The sequence below is a fragment of the Cervus elaphus genome, chromosome 30, assembly GCF_910594005.1.
Source record: "Cervus elaphus chromosome 30, mCerEla1.1, whole genome shotgun sequence".
Lineage (NCBI taxonomy): Eukaryota > Metazoa > Chordata > Mammalia > Artiodactyla > Cervidae > Cervus > Cervus elaphus.
This window is the reverse complement of record NC_057844.1, coordinates 13,981,055-14,003,935: the sequence shown is the minus strand read 5'-3', so window position 1 is coordinate 14,003,935 and position 22,881 is coordinate 13,981,055. Positions and strand designations below refer to the sequence as shown.

At 39.0% G+C, this 22,881-nt stretch overlaps 1 protein-coding gene and 1 long non-coding RNA gene across 2 annotated transcripts in view; one reads left to right on the top strand and one right to left on the bottom strand.

Moving 5' to 3' along the window:
- The window catches only part of LOC122686956, an 89,064-nt gene that overhangs the window by 52,050 nt on the left and 14,133 nt on the right, over nucleotides 1-22,881 (bottom strand). Inside the window, exon 2 of the long non-coding RNA XR_006338961.1 lies at nucleotides 2,028-2,121. This is a non-coding gene — a long non-coding RNA (uncharacterized LOC122686956). The remainder of the gene's footprint in view (nucleotides 1-2,027; nucleotides 2,122-22,881) is intronic.
- EPSTI1 (epithelial stromal interaction 1) overlaps nucleotides 1-22,881 on the top strand; it is a 96,750-nt gene that overhangs the window by 66,124 nt on the left and 7,745 nt on the right. Inside the window, exons 8-9 of the mRNA XM_043892329.1 lie at nucleotides 1,143-1,226; nucleotides 18,658-18,731. Coding sequence (XP_043748264.1) covers nucleotides 1,143-1,226; nucleotides 18,658-18,731 — 158 coding nt within the window. The remainder of the gene's footprint in view (nucleotides 1-1,142; nucleotides 1,227-18,657; nucleotides 18,732-22,881) is intronic.

Here is a 22,881-nt window from a genome sequence, read left to right as displayed (position 1 = left end):
TGGATATATGTGGGCTTTCCGAACACACTGGACACATCTGGAGTGCCGCAGCTCTACTTAGTAGTGCTACAGCTGAGGCATCCTGAGAATCTCTCTTTCTGGCGAGTGCTTCGTATTTGCTGGAAGATGGGCTTTATAGTGACAGAAATGGAGGAATGAATTAAGAAGTACTTGAGAAAAATTATAGTAAGGGAAAAGGGGGGACCAGGCTACAGAAGCTTTATGGATTATTAGTCCAAAGAACTAGGGCCTGAAATATGTCGCTGCTGCCATGATGCTGCGGGTAGTTTTATGAGAACAATGGATTTCCCACGTGTTAGCTTATCAGGCTGCCCTCTCTGCCTTCCTGAGGGTGGGCTGCAAATCAGTGTGAGGGAGAGAAAGAGCATGACAAAGGAACAGACGGAATACTTGAAATCTCATCAATTCCAGCACGTGTGGTCTCTGTGCCCATGGAGGGGTGGGGGGACCCTGACATGGAGGGTCACTGGGACTGAAGGACGCCTTACTGTGTGTGCTGACTCTTCCGAGCTTCCCCCTCAAGGTCCTAATTCAGCCAGAAATGATGGCTTCTGTGCTCCTGAACGGACTTTGCTTTCCCTCTCAGGCACAGAAATGAACTCCAGGTACAGATTAGGGACACAGAGACCGGGAGAGAAACTCGCCTCTGGAATCACACAGCATGTCACCAGCTGACAGGCTGTTTAACAGGACCGCGTTAATGAGCAGCAGACACGTCTGTGCTTCTGTGGTCAGTGTCACCACTGCTTGCCTCTGATATTCATCAGCTCGTTGAAACAGTCTTGAAAAAATATATTTAACTTTCCTCTGCTTCAAATCCTTCTCACGAGAAGGAATAAACTATGTTGATTATCTCTGAGGGGATATTTTTTAAAGCCTAATTAAACAAACGTTTAGAGCATCCTTTAAAGTGTGCTGGATGGTTGTGCTTACACTCGTCTCTTCCTGTACATCCCAAGGGGCATCTGCAGATGTATGCATAAATCACTCAATTTTAAGCAAGTGTACATGGAGAGCCTGCTGTATGCTCAGGTCGAGCTGTTAGAACTGGACCCACGGTAGGCATCAGACATTGTGGTGATGCTTTTTCTCATGATTCTTTTTTTTCTATACCATTACAGGCCAGAAGACGGGCTTATGTGGATACTCTAAAGGAAGAAGAAAATCAAAAATTGCAAAAGATGAAGGAAGAACAGCACCAGAAGGTATTCAAAGACCATATTAGTATTTAGTTGTGGTACTAGATAATGTTGAAGGGCTTGAGAACAGAAATATTTACATACATGAAAATCCTAAAAACAAAACAAAACACCACAGGTGTTAGAAATGGTGATGTGAGTATGCCTTAAGAGTACCGTGGTGTGCTGGCGGCTTCTGTTCAGCTACTTCCTGGCTCCTGCTACTTGCTTAGCCTCAGAGGGCTACAGTGTATCTGCCGTAGTTGGTGCCACCAGTTCAGGGAGAAGATGATAGAACACTTGGGAACTTCTTTTTTTTTAACTTTTTATTTTGTATTGGAGTATACTTGATTAAAAATGTGTTAGTTTCAGGTATATAACAAAGTGATTCAGTTACACGCATAAACATTTATCTATACTTTTTCAAATTATTTTCCCAGTTACGTTGTTGCAGAATATTAAGTGGAGTTCCAGGACACTTGGGAACCTCTGGTATACAAAATATAACAAATGCCACTACCATTTTTAAAATTAAAGATATATGATATTGCAAATAATGTCCAGAGACCACGATAATGCATAATGAAAAAAAAAGCATGCACACAAAATCGTGACACTGGCTTAAATGTTCATCTAAAAATACCCAAAGAATGAAACAATGCATACTCTACACATATACAAATATGTGAGGTGTTTCAAAAAAATCACAGTATTCCAAATAAAATGAGCAATAGAAATCAGGGAAATGAACACTGAGAAAAGTACTTATTATAATAGGAAATTTCTGACAGGGTAACTGAAAACAGTACTGTGACTTGATGGTCATACCTGCCTTTGATTCACAGGCTCAGAGGCTCCTCAACCAAGGATGGGAGTGATGAGAGATGGGAGTCAGCTCCAAGGGGCCACTTTATTTCAGGTCCTTTAAAAAAGCCAAAAAAATTTGTTCAGCTAGTGGGAGACCATTATCTTCCCCATATTTATTTTGCAACTTTTTTCTTGCTCTATTTGTACTTAATATATCCTGTCATTTCTTCCAGGATATCCCTCAAGTCTGTTTCTTCAATTATTCAATTACTTTGAATTCTAACACCCATTCTGATTTCCTTAATTTGGTGTGATTTTTCCCCTTATGTCTTTGCTCTACAAGGTAACTTATTATAGCAATTGAGTGTGGAAATCATATTATAACATTCATATTATGAAATGTGTACTAATTTTTGTTGTTATAACTGACCCTTTGAGTGCTACCCTCCTCCCAACAGAGGTCAAGCCCTTACTTTCTCATAGTTTCACCCAACATACAAAATAAGTGGTTGTCACTGAGTTGTTTTGTGCATCCGTTTAGTTCAGTTCAGTCACTCAGTCGTGTCTGACTCTTTATGACCCCACACACTGCAGCACACCAGGCCTCCCTGTCCATCACCAACTCCTGGAGCTTGCTCAAACTCATGTCCATCGAGTTGGTGATGCCATCCAACCATCTCATCCTCTGTCATCCCCTTCTCCTCCTGCCTTCAATCTTTCCCAGCATCAGGGTCTTTTCCAATGAGTCAGTTCTTTGCATCAGGTGGCCAAAGTATTAGGGCTTCAGCTTCAGCATCAGTCCTTCCAGTGAATATTCAGGACTGATTTCTTTGAGGATGGACTGGCTTGATCTCCTTGCACCCCAAGGGATTCTCAAGAGTCTTCTCCAACACCACAGTTCAGAAACATCAATTCTTTAGCATTCAGCTTTCTTTATGGTCCAACTCTCACATCCATACATGACTACTGGAAAAAACATAGCTTTGACTAGATGGACCTTTCTCAGTAAAGTAATGTCTCTGCTTTTTAATATGCTGTCTAGGTTGCTCAGAGCTTTTCTTCCAAGGATCGAATGTCTTTTAATTTCATGACTGCAGGTGATGAAATTATCTGCCGTGATTCTGAAGCTCAAGAAAATAAAGTCTCTGTTTCCATTGTTTCCCCATCTATTTGCCATGAGGTGATGGGACCAGATGCCATGAACTTAGTTTTTTGAATGCTGAGTTTCAAGCAGCTTTTTCACTTTCCTCTTTCACTTTCATCAAGAGGCTCTTTAGTTCTTCTTCACTTTCTGCCATAAGGGTGGTGTCATCTGCATATCTGAGGTTATTGATATTTCTCCCGGCATTCTTGATTCCAGTTTGTGCTTCATCCAGCCCAGCATTTCACATGATGTACTCTGCATATAAGTTAAATAAGCAGGGTAACAATATACAGCCTTAACGTACTCTTTTCCCAATTTGGATCCAGTCCATTGTTCCATGTGCGGTTCAACTGTTAAACTGCTGAAAGAAATAATGTAAGTTGTCAGTTTAGTCATTAAGCCACTTACCAGGCTTAATTCCTCAGCCAAGTGCCATTGAGGTGCCTCTGGTGGCTCAGTGCTAAGGAGCCTGCCTGCAGGAGATGTGGGTCTGATCCCGGGTCTGAAAGGTCCCCTGGAGAATCCCATGGACATAGGCGTCTGATGGGCTACAGTCCATGGGGTTGCAAAGACTTGGACATGACTTAGCGACTGAATACAAGCATGATAAACAATAAAGAAGCCGTGAAGCATTTTCATCTCTTGGTGTTTTAAAAAAAAAATTATTTTTAAGGCTTTGACAAAGGCTTCATATTGAAATCCACAGTTAAATAAGCAGTGTTAATGTAAGATTCTAGTAATTAGCAAGTAGAAACTGAATCTAGTATATATTTAAGTTATATTTTCAATGATGTCCATCAAATGACATGGAAGTATTAATATTTTTCTGTGATCTTTAAACTTATTACCACATCCTGAGGTACTCAGATACTAAGGGGAGTGTTACAAATCAGTGTAGACATGATATATTTTAAAATAACTACTAGTGAATCTTAAATACTGTTTTATAAAGTTTGGTATATTTAGAATGTGAAAACCTTTAAATGTAGAACATTTTACAAAGAGCATGCTCAACAGATTAGAAAATCAGATTTGCTATTTAATTTTCAGGTTGAGCAGTTATTTTAAACAGTGAATTAAGCTTTTTATTTCTTAATCTTGTTTTTCTTCTGGAGTCAGACAAATATTGATACCTATATATTTTTCTGGTTATTGATTAAACATTTTCTTTTTACATAAATTATTCCCTTTTACTTACTGAAGCTTTCAGTAAAGTGAATAATGAGTGTATAGATAGTTCCATCACTAGGGACTTCAATAATGGTAGAATACATAAGGACATTTACCTTATTTTTGCTTCTCTCCCTTTTTGCTCAGTCTATTGTTAAAAAATGTCCACTGGAAGGTTCCCTGGCCATTAGAGTCTGTCACTCATTATCACTTCAGTGGTTTTGCTTAAGAAAACGAGAAGAATCATGTTTATGGTAGGGAGACATAACACATTTGTATCATCACATCTTTTCATGTGTTTGATTTCACCTAGTAGCCCAGATGGTAAAGCATCTGCCTGCAGTGCGGGAGACCTGGGTTCGATCCCTGGGTCGGGAAGATCCCCTGGAGAAGGAAATGGCAACCCACTCCAGTATTCTTGCCTGGAGAATTCCATGGAGAGAGGAGTCTGGTGAGCTATAGTCCATGGGGTCGCGAAGAGTCAGACACGACTCAGGAACTAACACACACATTCATGTGTTTACTTGTTCCCTTGATTCAACAAGTATTTGATGAACACCTACTGTGGAGAAATTGGAGAGTAGATTCTCTAAGTTGAGTTGAGGAGACCGCATGTTGATCTGCTCCGTCCATCCCTGACTCTCACATTCTCCCATGACTCTGGTTTTTGGGGACAGTAGGTTCTTCCTTAATTTTAACTTCTCAGTATTTTACATTTGATTCAATTCCCACTTTCAAAACTTTATTTGTAATTCCCTTGGCTTCCCTGGTGGCTCAGGTGGTAAAGAATTTGCCTGCAGTGCAGGAGATCTGGGTTTGATCCCTGGGTTGGGAAGATCCCCTGGAGTAGGAAATAGCAACCCACTCCAGTATTCTTGTCTGGAGAATTCTGTGGACTGAGGAACCTGGTGGGCTATAGTTCATGAGATCGCAAAGAGTCACACACGACTGACTGGCTAATACTTTCTCATTTCAGTTTTTCACCCTATCAGTTCAGTTCAGTTGCTCAGTCATGTCTGACTCTTTGTGACCCCATGAATCGCAGCACGCCAGGCCTCCCTGTCCATCACTAACTCCTGGAGTCCACAACCCATCTCCATCGAGTCAGTGATGCCATCCAACCTTCTCATCCTCTGTTGTCCCCTTCTCCTCCTGCCCCCAGTCTTTCCCAGCATCAGTCGTTTCAAATGAGTCAGCTCTTTGCATCAGGTGGCCAAAGTATTGGAGTTTCAGCTTCAACATCAGTCCTTCCAATGAACACCCAGGACTGATCTGCTTTAGGAGGACTGGTTGGATCTCCTTGCAGGCCAAGGGACTCCCAAGAGTCTTCTCCAACACCACAGTTCAAAAGCATCATCTTCACCCTATACTTTCAGTGTATTTTCTGTTGACTAGTATACTTTTTGTCAGCAAGCATGCTGACTCTTGCCATAGTAAAATAAATAAGCCAGCCTGCTTCTTCCTTGATTCTGCTATCCTCAGGACTATCACCTTTTCTGCTTCTACCAAGAAAAAAAAAAAGACAAAGGTAATATTACTATAGTCACATCTTTATTGCCCACTTTGTCCTTAATGCTTTACGTTCTGGTTTATATTCATAAACGCTCTTACTGAAACTGCTCTCTAAAGATAAAATCCCTCTGAACATTCAATTCAGTGGTTCAGTGGTCTTTTTGCAATCCCTGTGTCCCTGTAACTCTGACATTATTTATACCATTTAAAGCTTTTATGGCTTTTTTTTTTTACTCTATTATTCTGATATTATTCTATTTCGGAGTAATCCATCCCAGTATTCATCCACTGATCCATCCATCCATCCATCCATCCATCTATTCTGTCAACAATAGGGACTGAGCTCCTATTATGTACTGAGCCTTCTGGAAGATACTGAAGTTCCAACTAGAAACAGGATAGACAAGGCCCCTTCTCTCCTAAAGTTTACTTTTTTGTGGAGGAGATAAACTATTAAAAGAAAACAAATAAAACACTGTACTTTTATAGTGAATAATCACTTGGTAGTAATACTGCACAAGAAAAATTGTGTGTTGTGATAACTTCAGAGTGGTGTAGCAAATAGTGTTGATTACCTACTTCTCTCCTAAAACCCCATTTTTTTTTCCCCTTCATGTATTCATCCTACTTAGCATGGCCTGTTTCAGAAAAGTCAGAAGAAGTCAGCCCAGGGATGCATTTGCAAATGGTCTAACTGATCATGGGAATTCTATTCTCATTGACTGTGATTGGTTCAGCCTTTGATATGGGAAGTAGTTCCAACGAACATGACTTATGGGAAGCCAGCCTTTCAGTACAGGATTTTATCAATATGAAATGGACTACTCTTCTCATTTGGTGATTTTCACCTTGATGGTTCTTGATCTTAATTTTATCTGATCCTATTATTTTGCCATCCTTCTTGTTAGAACTTATGTGGCAATTTCTTTTTCCATTACTTAATTTTAACGTCTCTGTGTCATTTGGCTTAAATTAGATTTCTAGTAACAAAAATGGCTGATTTTTCTTTACCCAATTTCATAATCTCTTTTTATTTATTTATTTTTTTATTTCATCTCTTTATTTTTTGTTCCCAATTATTTTTATTAGTTGGAGGCTAATTACTTTATAATATTGTAGTGGTTTTTGCCATACATTGACATGAATCAGCCATGGATTTACATGTGTTCCCCATCCTGAACCCCCCTCCCACCTCCCTCCCCATCCCATCCCTCTGGGTCATCCCAGTGCACCAGCCCCGAGCACTTGTCTCATGCATCCAACCTGGACTGGCGATCTGTTTCACACTTGATAATATACATGTTTTGATGCTGTTCTCTCAGATCACCCCACCCTCGCCTTCTCCCATAGAGTCCAAAAGTCTGTTCTATACATTTGTGTCTCTTTTTCTGTCTTGCGTATAGCGTTATTGTTATGCATATATATGGAATTTAGAAAGATGGTAACGATAATCATAATCTCTTTTTAATATATTCTCATTTATTGTGATTACAAGTGTATTTGCCCATTTTCTTCTACATAATTTATTTTTTGTTTTCCATTCTTTATATTCTTGACTCTGAATTTTCTGTCTTGTTTATTTACTTTTCCTCTTTTCTCTCCTCTCCTTTCCTCCCTATCATAAGAAATTTCTTAGTGGTTTTTATTTTAATTTTGTATTACCTTTTGTTGGCCTGTTTAAGCTCAAGATATGTCTTACTGTAGTTCTGAGAAGTTTCTATTTTCTTTTCACACTTCTTCCCTATTATCATCCCTACTCCCTGTTTCTTGGATATGTATCAAGTAGCTTTGGAAATTCTAGCTAGACCTCTCCTCTGTCTCTCTTAACCATTTGTCTTATACTTCCTGTCTGGCCTTTTCCATTGCATTCTGGGAGAAACCTTTTGCTAGATCATCTTGCTCCTAAAATCATTTTGTCATTCTGCTTATTTGGCCCATGCATTGAATTTGTTTAGTTACCCGTGTTGCTGGCTGACTTCTTCATAGCAGTGTTCTGCTTTATAAGTGCAATATCCTTTCTGATCTCTTCATTAATGGTAGTTATACAATCATTAACATTTTCTACTTACTATTTTAACAGTATTTTTTCCCTCTGTGATGTAAGTTTTATCTCATGTAGTTTTCTCTCTCAAATGTTTGGTGATTCTTGGTTATCTCCTCATGTTTCTTTGGACACATGAAAGTGAAAGTATTAGCTGCTCAGCCGTGTCCCACTCTTTGAGACCCCACGGACTGTAGCCCACCAGGCTCCTCTGTCCATGGGATTCTCTAGGCAAGAAAACTGGAGTGGGTTGCCATTCCCTTTACCAGGGGATCTTCCCAACCCAGGGACTGAACCCCGATCTCCTGCACCTGGGGCAGATTCTTTACCATCTGAGCCACCAAGGAAGCCCCTGGCCAAGCTAAGATATACAGAAGCCGATCTTCTGCATGTGGCAGCCTCTTGTTCTCCTGCGGTCAGCATGTCCTGGGACACTGTCCTGCTCCTCTGAGCTCAGCACCCCTCCTCCACTCAGCGTGACTCAGGGACTGTGTCAGTGAAGGCGGCTGTGTGTGCCAGGGTGGGAGAGGAAGAACCCACTGTCGAGCTCCTCTCAAAGCACGTCTCCAACTGGTCATCTTTAGTTTCTCTCAGATCTGCTTCAGAAACACAGCTAACTCAGACCCAGGTGATCCTGCATACTTGTTTCTCCATATGAGTTATTTTATCCCTTTTCTACTTACAAGGAATTTAAAATTTTTCTGATACATTGAGTGCACTTACTGATTTTGCATGATTGTTGATTTTATATAGTCATTTGGAAAGTTAAAACAAACCAAAACACGAAAACATACTTAAATTATTCAATGACAGAGAAAATGATTGTAGACTACGTTAGAAATTATGGTGAGAGCAGCTTATAGGGAATCCTCGCAAAGCTGTACTCAGAAAAAGAAAAATCACAACTTTAAATTCAACCAGTACTCAAAACAGAAACAAATTAAAGTATCCAACCTAAGAATTTAAAACAAGAACAATAAATAATACTGAAGGAAGTAATTAAGATAAGAACAGAAATTAATAAAAAAAAAAAACGAAGAAACAGCTGTTATAAAAATCCAACAGCTTCTTCTTTGGTAAGGTCAACAAAATGAACAAATCTCTGTCTGGTAAGTCTAATCAAGAAAATATTAGTAAAAATGCAAATACACAACAGTATAAATGAGGGGCTAGAACGATAGTTTTAGAAAAGATTAAGTGAATGGCTTTATGAGAAAATGTAAAACTCTAAACTGACTCAAAGAATTAAAATAAAGACAAAAATGCAGGTGATTTTGAAGTTTTCTGAGAATTACTTTCCCTTAACAAGTTAAATTTGGATAAATTTACAGGTAGGTTCATTAGAATTTTCAAGGAACATGTTTTTTTCCCTGTGTTCTACAAGTTGTTTCAGAGCAAGGAAAAAGATGAAATAATTTAGAATTAGTATTATTTAACTGTCATTCTCATGATGTCACAGCCTGGTAAAGGGACACACACACACACAAACACACACACAGATTTATAGAGATTAACATCTGAAAGAAAATTCTAGCTAATAGGATTTTTTTCTCATATCATTTACAAAGACAGTTAAGTTTATTCTAGAAGTGCAAAGATGACTACCTATATATTATAACTTTTTATATCACTGCAATATGATAGTGAAAGTTGCTCAGTTGTGTCCGACTCTTTGTGACCCCATGGACTATACAGTCCATGGAATTCTCCAGGCCAGAATACTGGAGTGGGTAGCCTTTCCCTTCTCCAGGGGATCTTCCCAACCCAGGGATCGAACCCAGGTCTCCTGCATTGCAGGTGGATTCTTTACCAGCTGAGCCACAAGGGAAGCCCAAAATATGAGAGAAAAAGAGATCACGAGAGAAAAAGAATTTGACTACCTCTGTAGTTGCCAAAAAATGGGCACTGGTAGGTTAAAATCTATCAATTAAAAAAAAAAAAACATAGTAAGCTAGAGATAAATTTTTTTTTCCCTTAACATTCATATAGTCTTTGAAACCAATAACCAACATTAATCTCAATGGTAAAATATTAGAACAGTGAACAACATAAGGGTATCTGCAACCCCTCCCACCAACTAGTATTTGTTCTAGAAATTCTAACCTAATGCTTTTTAGTGTTATTTGATGAAAAACTCTTTTCTAGTGAAGGGGAAGAAACCTTCAGTATTGCATGGGACAAGGTTTGAGAACTGTTTTAGCTAACTTGATAGGACAAAAATAGAAAAGGAGTTTTATCTAATTATTGGAAATAAAAGTTATTATTTATGGATGAGAGCAATCTGCTTGTACAACCCAAGAGAATCAACTGAAAAGTGCTTAGAACAAATGGAATTAAATGAGTTGATTTTATGTATATACATATATACATATATATGTATATATATGTGTGTGTATATATATATAGGCTTCCCCTGTGGCTCAGCTGGTAAAGAATCCGCCTGCAATGCAGGAGACCTGGGTTCAATCCCTGGGTTGGGAAGATCCCCTGGAGAAGGGAAAGGCCAACCCACTCCAGTATACTGACCTGGAGAATTCCATGAACTGTATCGTCCATGGGGTTGCAAAGAGTTGGACACGACTGAGTGACTTTCACTTCACTTCACTTCATATATATATGACGTGCAAATTCATGAAGCGTTCCATATTTTTTAGGGCTTCTCTGGTAGCTCAGCTGGTAAAGAATCCACCTGCAATGTAGGAGACCCTGTTTTGATTCCTGGGTCAGGAAGATCCCCTGCAGAATGAATGGGATAGGCTACCTACTCTAGTATTCTTGGGCTTCCCTGTTGCTCAGATGGTAAAGAATTCGCCTGCAGTGCGGGTGACCTGGGCTCAGTCCCTGGGTTGGGACGATTCCCTGGAGGACGGCATGTCAACCCACTCCAGTATTCTTGCCTGGAGAATCCCCCTTGGACAGAGGAGCCTGGTGGGCTACAGTCCATGGGGTCAAAAAGAGTCAGACACGACTGAGCGACTAAGCACAGCATAAAACATATATGTAAGAATCAATAACACCCTCAAATATTAGTAAAAATTAATGAGAAAATAGGGGATAGAAAGATTTCATCGAAAAGCAACAATATAAAAAATTGCTCAATCCCTAAAAAAAAACACATCCAAAACCCCCAAACCTAAAAAAGCCCCAGAATACCTGAGAACTTTCCTGTAATCCACTAACATCAATTTGAATAAAGTAGGGAGGGCTGATGCTCCTGAGTGGTAAAATTCAATACTGTAATAACTTCAGTTCTGTCCAAATGAATTAATGAGTTTAATGCAATTCCAGTAAAAATTTCAGTGGAATTTGAGGTAGTTTGAAAAACCATATCTACACTTCAACTGACAGAATAATCACAAGATTAAATAAGAAATAATTTGTGCGTTTGCTGGGGCGAGGAGGGTTTACATTATTAGCTATTAAAAAAATTACAGACTCCCTCATACTGCTGCTGATAAGAGGGGCACCAAAGGAATCTCTGACAATATCGAATTCTAAAGAGTTTCCTAAAATAAAAGTCTTAGATCTAAAAGGTATACATCTATTCTGAGGAAATAATCAGAAATGCATGCAAGCTATATGGATAGGATAGTTTATATTTAAAATCAGCTTAATGGGAGGTTTAAAATAATTTTTCAGCAGTAAAGAAGTTAAGGATTTTGAAGTCTGGAATACCATGCAACAGTTACTACTATGCTTCAATGATGTAAGAATGTGCTTATCTATGTGAAAATGACAAAAAAAAAAGTGATTATAAAATAGAGTCTGGGTGAGTCTTGAAGCCTACCTCTTCTCTTATTGTACTTTGTACGGATTACTTTCTCTTTCTAAACCTCTTCTGTTATAGATGATAGTCATGCTGTTTACCTCATGACACTGTTAAGATTACGTGAGAGCGAGTACATGGAGAATTTAGCTTAATGCGGGGCGTGTGGTAAACCTGCAAATGTGACCCGAGGTGGTGAGAAGCAGTTACAACCTCTGTATACATGTAAATCAAGAAATGAAGAAAATATACTGACATGTTGAAGGAGCTTATCTCTGGGTGGAGAGTTTTTATGAGTGATTATTATAATTTTCTTTGTAATTTCTATACTTCTTACATTTTCCACCATATAAAAGCAAGTTTTATGATAAAAAAAATATTTTTTGTAAGTTGGAAGAAATTTGATAGGAAGTATTTCTGGGTGGGAGATAGAGAACTCAATGACTATTGTAGCTGAAAGTCCATTTCTTTATATTAAATAATGACAGGATTAACAGTAACTAATAAGAGAGGGGGCTTCCCAGGTGACACTAGTGGTAAAGAACCCGCTTGCCACCTGAGGAGATGTAAGAGACTTGGGTTCGATCCCTGGGTCGGGAAGATCTCCTGGAGAAGGGCATGGAAACCCACTCCAGTATTCTTGCCTGGAGAATCCCATGGACAGGGGAGCCTGGCGGGCTATGTTCCATAGGATTGTAGAGTCAGACATGAGGGAAGCGATTTAGCACAGCACAGTAAGAGAGGAGTACACATTATTAATGCTATTTTTTCACTCTCCTACTTTACCCATGAGTATTTATTTCCTTGGATTTGGTTGGTTTCCTCTCAATAATTTGAGCTCATTTCCACTTTTTCTCATAGCCAATGCCATCTTTATTCTGAGGAAAGGCATTATTGTGGGGAGCTGCAGAACCAAGGCTCCTCTAAGCTATCCCCAGCCCCAAACTCTTCTCCTTATTTTTGTTGATTTTTTAAACATTCAAAGGTAGGGGTTCTTGAAGTTCATGGCATCAACTCTCCCGCTTCCACTATCCTTTTTCCCTTGTTGAGTTGAGAGAACATTCTCTCCTGGGAGCAGCATGTCTGCCCTGGTGATGACACTTTAATGTTTACATATAATGCAGTCAAGCTGAACCATGTCAGAACACACCCCACTGGAATTCGAACATGATTTTAAAATGACCCTGTCCTAGTCTCCAATTACCACAGCCTTGCTTTGGAACATGCCTTTGAACTCATCAGCTTTGTCATGCAGCCAACCTTGTACACACCTGTTTATTGTTTAGTCGAGCCTTTGGTAGAATGCAACTCAGAGAAGTGATTTCTGTAACCTCTGGCAGGAAATGGTGACCCTTTTACTTCTTGCCATTAGCTTAGGCCCCCAGCACTGCTCCATCACAGCCCTTCCTCCAGCAAGAGCAGTCCCAGCAGGACCAGCACAGACTGTGGCACCATTTGCAGTGCTGTCCTCATTTACTCAACACTTACTTGGTGGCTTAGTTGGTAAAGAATCTTCCTGCAATGCGGGAGACCTGGGTTCAATCCCTGGGTCAGGAAAATCCCCTGGAGAAGGGAAAGGCACTCCAGTGTTCTTGCCTGGGAAATTCCATGGACTGTATAGTCCATGGGGTCACAAAGAGTCGGACACAACTGGGCGACTAACACACATATCTGACTTGGCCAGTGTTTACAGGAGGTTCTGCTTTGGCACCTCCAAAATGAGATTTTGTTTATCAGAGGACTTAAGTACCTTCTCTGTATGGAGCTTCGTCTGAATGCAGGGAGGCAAGCAGAGCGGTGAGAAGACACATGTTCTCTCCCCTGCGAGCCTTCGTGGGTGCATTTAAAGTGTCGAGCGTCCGGGAACATTTGCTCCTTGTCTCTCGTCTGCATCCCTTCCTTCTTCTTCTCCTGTCATGTTGCTTGAACTTGTGTCCAGCGATGCCTTTCCTTCTGTTTTGTGTCACAGTTGTTTCCCAGGTCTGTCTTCCTCATTATTCTGTGATTTCCTTCAGGTTGGAGATGGGTCTTCTTTGCATTTGTACCTTCAGCCTGAATCCAGGTGTCTGGAAAATGGTTGGTGCTTCACAAATATGTGTTGAGTGAGATGAGATTTGACAGTGTCTCAGATGCTGTGTGTCGTGTCCCTCCGACTTGGAGAGCATTTTTATTTTCTTAGTGTCCAAAGCTCAGTCCTTGGGACAGGAATGACTTGTTTCGTATCTGTCCAAGGAGGTGCTGCGCTTCTGGGTGAGAGCCGCAGCAGTGAGCCGGAATAGGCTCATAAAGCACGCAGATGCATCTGCAGCGGCTGTCAGCTCAGCAGAAGAAATTAATTAGTTGAAATTATCCTTCGCGGCACCAAAGGAAAACCAGCCTCTCCCTAGTAAACACGCTCTGCTGCTTGTAGAATAAAAACCCTGAGTGCAGCGGAACTCGAGCACCCCCTTCTGCCACCTGGAGTCGTGGCCCTGCGTGGCGTGCGCGGCGACCCCCCTCCTGCCTCCCTCCTGCTCCGTGTCTCCCCCTCCCCGTCCTCGCCTCTGTAACAGGACGCTTTGTGCTAGTCTCTCCCTGTCCTCTTTTTTTTGCCTTCCCTGACAGTTCTTGGCTTCATGATGTAGTGTTTTGCTCTTTTACATTTTTGTGTATTAAAAACTAGATATCCATTGGGATTTTTAAATAAAGGAAAGCAGAAAGAAACAGAAATGGTCTCCCACACAGATATAAACCTTTCTGGATAGTTTGAGGAAGCAATGTTCACATGGTTCAAAGATCGAAACAACAAACACTACTTATGATATTAAAGTTTCCTTCCTCTGCCTACCTACCTGCCATGCTTTGAGCGCCAATGATAGTTACAGTTAACATTTTAGTATGTGTTTTACATAAAAATGTCTAAGATATGTATACCAGCATATAAAAGTTAAAAATGGATATATGTGTATCTTTTCAATTTACATGGAACAGTACCCTCCAAACTGCTCTGAACATTACTTTTATCATTTAATGTATCTTAGAGATCTTATCATAGGCACCCCCTCTCTGCCATCTATCTGATTCTTTGGAGCTGTTACATAATATTCCATTGTATGGATGATGCCATACTTTACTGTGCCAGGTCCTTGTAAATGTGCATGAAGTCTTCCTCTTTAACTGTTTCAGTAATTCAGATGTGCCTCTCCTTTTACACATCTTTGAACATTCTGCAAAGGATGTGTACATTTTAAATATTTATGGTTACTGCTCTCCAAAAACTAATTTTTTAATTAAATTAGACACTCCACCAAAGTGCTGGAATGTACCTGATTCTCTATCAAACTTTTCTAGTTTTTGTCAACAGAAGAAAAACTTTATCTCATTGTTTTGAATTATATTCTTTTCACTATGTGTGAAAATGATGACTATTTTTAAATTTACAGGCATTCCGTGGTTTAGCTGCCAGCTTCCTCCTCCTTTGCTTGGCCCTTTTTCTGTTTGGTGGCTGTGTTTTCTTTATTGGTTTATATAAGGTCTTTACCTTCCTCCTCAGGCCTTCCCTGAGCCTCCACCTAAAATAAGAACTGAGCCACTGAGCCCCACAACAGCATGTTTAATCCTCTGCATAGGATTATCAGTGGATATTTTTCTCACTTATTCATGGCCTTCTCTTTTTTTAGAATATAAACTCTCAAGAAGCAAGGATCTCATCTGTCTTGTTATTGTATCCCCATCACATAGATGCAAGCCTGCCTCACAATATGCACTCAGATATTGTTGAATGACTGAATGGAAGAATAACTGAATTAGCCTATGTGTGTCATAAATATCTTTTTAAGTTTTTATCCCAGTTGAAGTTTTGAATTTGGATGTAGCCAAATTTATTAATCCTTTTATTTCATGAGTCTGTAGCTTCCTCATTCCAAGTTTATAAATACATTTACCCATGCCTCCTTTGGAAACTTCTATGGTTCCATCTTTTAAGTTCAAGTCCTGGGGCTCTGTAAAATTTATTTTGATATAAAAATAAAGGATCTTAAAAAAAATAAAATAAAAAATAAAAAAAAATAAAGGATCTTGTTCTGATTTTTTCTCACAGTAGTCAGCTAGTCCATCATCATTCACTGAACTCTCTCTCCTGTGAGGGTTTAGCAAAACAACTTGTGGTAAGCTGTGCTTCCATGTAGTAAGTCTTTTCCTGAACTCAAATTGTTTTAATTACTGCAGTTTCATGATATGTTTGAATATTTGGGAAAGCTGGTTCTCACTCATTTCTTTTTTTCAGGAATTTTTTTATTGCTATTTGCTAATATATCTTTTACCAGATAAGTTTCAGGATCATTTTTGCCAAGGCTGAAAAAATTATCTTAAAAATTATTTTAAGGAAATATGTGGTAATACGCATCTATAAAATATATGTTTCAAAGGTTTTTAAAAACTCTTTTGTCTCATATCTAGGATTGATGTCCTAATTTAGTTTGTCCAGGGTTCATGTTATCAAACTTGGAATGGCTGGATATAGAAGTTGCTCCTTGGAGAAATGGGTTAATATAAGTGGGAAGAATTAGCATCCTTTGACAAGAGGGATTTAGGTTTGAACTTAGATTAGATAGATTCTGCTAGAATTTTTGAGTGTAAATGGGCTCTACAGTTCTAGATATGGCTGTTTATCCCCCCCCTTTTTTTTATTAATTGGAGGCTAATTACTTTACAATATTATAGTGGTTTTTGTCATACACTGACATGAATCAGCCATGGATTTACATGTATTCCCCCCCCATCCCAATCCCCCCTCCCACCTCCCTCTCTACCCGACCCCTCTGGGTCTTCCCGGTGCACCAGGCCCGAGCACTTGTCTCATGCATCCAGCCTGGCTGTTTATTCTTGAGTATGATTAACTAGTGACAAGTTATCCTTTATCTCCACTGCCTATACTGGATGCATTTTTACAGATTAGGTACAAAAAGTCTAAGCTCTCGTCTTTATTTTGTTACTCAGGAGCCATTTAGCCCCTGACAAAACATTTAAACTGAGTCTCTGATTCTTTGTTTCCTCTTCTATAAAACAAGTGTAATAATGTTTATCCATTCATTCATCAAAAAATGCTATCTGCCTACCTTTGAGAATTGTTGTGAGGATCAAGTAACAGAATTCCGGTATAATTATTGCTTCAGAATATTAAGGTCTGGTTAAACACTGCACTTTCAAAACATTTCATTTGCTTAACTCCAGTCCCTCTTTCCCTAGATCCCCTAAAAAGACAACAAAGGAAATGTTTTCTAAAAAGGCATAAGCCAGTATGTAGAACAAAAGTGCAGACCAGGAGGCTGCAGCAAAAAACGTTATCAGCACAACTTTGGAAGCTGGTAGGAAGAGCAGGAAAAGGCAGAACTCATTTTCAAGACACGTAATACTGATATTGAAGCAGTCCTGATACAGATGTGGAATTAGACGCACCTGGTACCTCGGAGGGCTAGAGGTGAAAAAAGGGTGACTTGGAAATCTAGCTGAGGAGTGGTAAGACCCCTAGGGCTCTTCCCTCACCACAGTGAAACTTAAACAAAGTTGTCAGGATGAAGGATGAGGATGGTGGTATGCCGGGAAGGGAAGTGAGCATTGGGATGGAGGCAGTAATAGAGATGTACATCTGCATGGTAGGAGGCCAAATGTTAATGCTATTTTTTTTTTTAATTAAGAAACAGAAGAATATTCATGCTTTAAACAAGGCAATTGACAGATGAAACCACACACAAAAACTGAACATGATTGTATGGGTGTGGGGGAAGACTGGGACTTCCTTTATTTTAATATAAGCCTAGTATAAGTAGAAGTGTTGCTTGGTAGATTTTTAATCTATGCTTATACAGTGACAGAAATTAAAGTGAAAGACTTTATGCCACTGTGAAAAAGTAAGTCTCTAGCACAAGCCTCAGCATTTAATACTTGTGAAGTGACTGAATGAGTACTTTTTTTCCCTTGTCATTGGTGCTCAGGAGAAATTAGGATTAAATATTGTGCTTTAGGGATTAATGTGTAGCTTACTTGGATTATCACAGTATAAGAAACCAGTCCTTATTTTGTAGGCTATACAATGTTGGAAGGCCTTAGAATAAAATTAAAAGAATAAAATGTCAATCTGAATTTTGAACTTATTTTATACTTTTCATCATGGAAGTTTGTGGGTTAAAAAAATACACAAGCTGCTATGTGTTTATCAAGAGGTGACTGTAGTTTCTCTCTCAGAAAACCTCTTTAACTCCGGCACTAACCCCTGACAGGGGCCTGATAACTTCCCTCTGCCTTTTTCTGCCTGGGACATGAGGTTATAACTTGGTCTGCCTAAGGTGTAGGCAGTTGAGTGTTGAGATTCTCTGGCAACCTAGTTGTTTGGTTTGATACTGTGAGCATAGTAACGGGATGTGGAAGTTGCTGACTCTTCCAAGAAGGTAGAATGTCAGAAGCTGGAGATTTAGTTGGAGTAATATGACCTCCTATTTGAAGCAAAGCATCCACTCCCATGTTCTGCTAGTTTTAGAAATAACTAGTCAATGATAGCTGTGTGATTATTCTCCAGAATGGAAAATGTGTTTCTAATGGAACTGCTCTACAGAATTGAGTCCAATATATATTTGTAAGCAGCTGTGAACTTGTTGGGAAAAAGAAGCTCAAGAAATTACCAAGAAATAGTATTGTGTAACATTCCTTAAGGAAACTAATTTGATTTGTTTTTCTTTGTAAGACACAGGTGAGTTTGGCTCACATTGCGTTTTCTCCTGTGTATGTTGTACCTAGTGGTCTAATAGCTTGAACATGCACATTGCCTTTTTAATCTCACAATTTTACACTCACGGTTATTATTTGGCTAAGGCACAATTATTTTTGCTACCTAGTTATGTAAGAAAACAATTTCACATGGAAATGGCACTTAAGTAAAAATTTCAAAAATGAAATATTGTTCTAGCTAAGGTTAAATATGTAATTGATTTGGGTGTCTTCTGTACAACCATGTTAACTGAAAACCATATTTTAATGTTTCTAGGGTGAATTACTGGAATTTAAACGACAGCAACAGGAGGAAGAAAGAGCCAAAAGCCACCAAGCTGAACACAGGAGGTATAAACCACTAAAATAAGCATCCTTGGTTAAAACAATTACCTATAAAGTTTTTGCAATGTTTTAGGAAAACACAGTAATACTGAACAGGATTTTGGAATCTATATTAGTTTTTTAATCATTATATTATTGGGGTGTGGTATGTGCACATGCACACACATACATATACAAACAATATCCAATTTTTCTGAATTGGCAGCATAAATTGACCCTAGAAAGTGGACTCAGCTGTCAAGCTATATGTTTGTTTAGGTTATACTTAATCTCCCTCCCATAAGACAAAGCGTGGTAACCCTTTTATATAATCCTTACCATTTGTACACTACTTTATAATAACTGAACTAGTATAGATGGTTAGATGCTCATACCTGAATATAAAAGCTCAGACAAGAACTACCATTAGTTATTTTATGTTGACTAATATATTAGGGAAAAATTTTTAGAATCAGTAAGTAATTTTTAATAGTGGAAATAGTCATTATCTTATTTCTAATGTCAGACATTAAGAGTGCCCAGAATATCATGTTGATATTGGGTCAGTGCTAATAATTACCTTATCTATCATTATTCTAGATTTTCCTAGGGAGCAGTTGGGTTATTTGAGTTTATTGCCAAGTGATTGAGTGTCTCAGGAGAAGAATTTAATATAAAGGCTTTCATGATTTAAAGGAGCAAATTCTTTCAAAACTGACTGGATTCATTTATGTGTTTAACCTTCCCACTATCGCTAAGGCATACTTTTAAATTGTGGTGGTTTCATTTTGTAAATGAGACTTTAGAAAGTGTTAATGGAAGTTCCTAATTTTGCTGTACCTGCCAACTGTGGCTGTGCATTCATATTATTTTGAATGGATTATTCTGCTTCCATGGTCCTGTCAAGATAGTTTTAAAATGTTAAATGCAAATTTATATGTTTTTCTCTGGTTATAAAGTGAAAAAGTGAAAGTGTTAGTCACTCAATTATGTCTGACTCTTTGCGACCCCATAGACTATAGCCCACCAGGGTCCTCTGTTCATGAGATTCTCTGGGAAAAAGTACTGGAGTGGGTTGCCATTTCTTATTCCAGGGGATCTTCCTGACCCAGGGATTGAACCTGGGTCTGCTACATTACAGGCAGATTCTTTACTGTCTGAGCCACCAGGGAAGCCCCTCTCTGGTTGTAAGGAAACATCAAAATTCTGATACACTGGTTAGACTATTTTGTTGGATAAAGGGGAAACATTACTACTACCTATTTTTTCTTTTGTTTTTATTTTTCATTTTAAAAACTTTTTAATTTGTATTGGAATATAGCCAGTTAACAAACAATGCTGTGATAGTTTCAGTTGAACATCAAAGGGACTCAGCCACACACATATATACATGTATCCATTCTCCCCCACAGTTGGACCTTTGCCAACAAAGGTCTGTCTATCAAAGCTATGGTTTTTCCAGTAGTCATGTATGGATGTGAGAGTTGGACTATAAAGAAAGCTGAGCGCCAAAGGATTGATGCTTTTGAACTGTGGTATTGGAGAAGACTCTTAAGAGTCCCTTGGACTGCAAGGAGATCCAACCAGTCCATCCTAAAGGAAATCAGTCCTGAGTATTCATTGGAAGGACTGATGTTGAAGTTGAAACTTCAATACTTTGGCTACCTGATGCGAAGAACTAATTCATCTGAAAAGACCCTGATGCTGGGAAAGATTGAAGGCTGGAGGAGAAGCGGACGACAGAGGATGAGATGGTTGGATGGCATCACCGACTCGATGGACATGAGTTTGGATAAACCATGGGAGCTGGTGATGGACAGGGAGGCCTGGTGTGCTGCAGTCCATGGGGTCGCAGAGTCGGACACAACTGAGCGACTGAACTGAACCGAACTGATTCTCCCCCAAACTGCCCTCGCCATTCAGGCTGCCATATAACATTTACTGCTACTTTTTTTTTTTAAATAAATTAGGTCATAAATTAGTCTTTCACTTTTTCTCTTTAAAAGTCTTTCTATTAAAAAACCTGATATTTCTATAACACTAGTTATTAGTAGCCAGTATTTCTCTGGATTTCTGAGGATTAATTGGATTATAAAGCTTTAGGCATTTTAAAGATAGTGATATGTCACATTAATAGGGCCCACTGCGAAGAAATTAATCTTCAGTGGGCACCCAATAAAAATGCATTATTTGATTAGAGGTCGAAAAGATTACTTTTTGTTATGGAACTTTGACCTTTATTTCCTTATTGCTGAATACCTAAATACTGATGGCACTATTTCTTTCCTCCACCTTCTATTCTTTCTATTGATTCTAGTTAAATATAGATCCCAATTTAATCCAATAGGAAATCTCTCTGGATAATAAACTCAGTAACCAGTTTTGAAATAACTGATCAAGTCTTTACACATATTTTATTTATACTATCAGTTTTTGATAAAAGCTCATGTTTGTATTGTCCTTTGGTGTTTACAGTGAGCTTTTCCATCTTTTCATATGAAAATACTCATTCAGTTGTCACTTAATGAATAAAATAGTTTTGTCCACTCCTGCTGAGGGTAGCAATACAAGCTATGTGGTTTGGGTAAAGGGGTCGTTAAGTTAGGTTTTCTCCAAGGACATAATTTTATTGCAGACAAGAAGACCATGTGTTTTCTACTGTTTGGAAGTTCACATAGCAGAAAATGCAGCCCTGAGTTTTATAATAGAAATCATGCAGATTCCTAACAAGCTTTACAACCAATCCTGTAACGATTGAACCTAATGACATCTGAACCTGACCCAGTGTAACTTTCTGAGGAAGAGAAGAAAGTTAAAACTTCAGAGGAAAAAACAGAGCACTGGGGGTGAAGGACTAGAACAGGGCTGCAATCTGGAAATTGGAATCAACTGAACTGATTTATTGAAACATGAATCATCTCTAAACAACAGTTTTTATCCAAGTTAAGCCTTTGAAGAAAACCCTAAGCATTAGCTTGACAGCAATGAAATATATGTATTTTCTAAAACTAGTAAACAAAAATATAAACTGGAACTTTTCCCCCCTATTTGAATTTGTTACTGAGTCCAAGCTTGCACTTTTCGTCCCATGACAGGCCAATAAATTAAGAAATGAGTTGTTGGGACAAAGAATAGCAACATTATTGGACAGCCAGCAAAAGATGGTAGACGTGTGTCTCAAAGAACCAGTCTTGCCTGAATTAGAATTCAGGCTTCTTTTCTACTAAAAGGGGAAGGAGTAAAGTCAAACATTTCCTGGTTCCAGTCAGTCACTGGGGTTTATATGTTAGTTTCTTCTTTCCTGCAGTCATTAATAGAGGGCCTGGTCAGGATGTTTCCTGCAAGCTAAACAAAGGTATTTTAGCTTAATGCTCATTATCTGAGAAGCAGGGTTCTAAGAGATGGGCCATTATGTATAATTTAAGCTTATAGGCAACATCCCCCTAGTGATTAACTTGTAATAGAATACAAAAGGTTCTTCCCTATTACAAATTCTTGATAGAAATTGAAAAAGTAATCTCTTTACCACCCGTGATCTCTAGTTGACCCAGCCTGCTGTCCTCTTAGTAACAAGCTCAAAAGTGAATCACATCACCTTGTGTACATGACAAAGTCATCCATCTTCAAAGTGTTAAGTGAATGGAGGGCAGTGGGCAATGAAGTACTCTCACTACCATGGCTAATTTTACAATGCAGCTGCAGTCACAGAAAGAGGCTAATGCGCGGACCATGCACCTGGACAATTCATCCATTCACCTCTTAGGAATCAGGGCATACCCTGTGCTTTGTTCTAGGCACTAGGAATAGGTGCAAACAAGGCAGAGAAGGTCCCCGGCCACATGGGATTTGCAGTCTTGAGGAGATGAACAGAAGGTAACAATTTAGCAGCAAGGTTATTTCAGATAGCGATGCACAGCATGAGGACCACATCACAAAGCGACGCTAAGGGAGAGATTACAGGCAATAGTTCCTCAGTGAAGAGGTGACATCCAAGAACAAGGGTCAGTCACACAGAGGTGGGAAGGGGGCAAGACATTACAATGGGATGTCCCCTCTTATCAAGCATAGCAACAAACACAAAGGCCCTAAATCGGGAATAAGCTTGAACTTCCTGAGTCCCAAATGATTTGCTTATAGATGGTGAGAAAGAGACTACTACAAAATGAGAAAAGAAAGA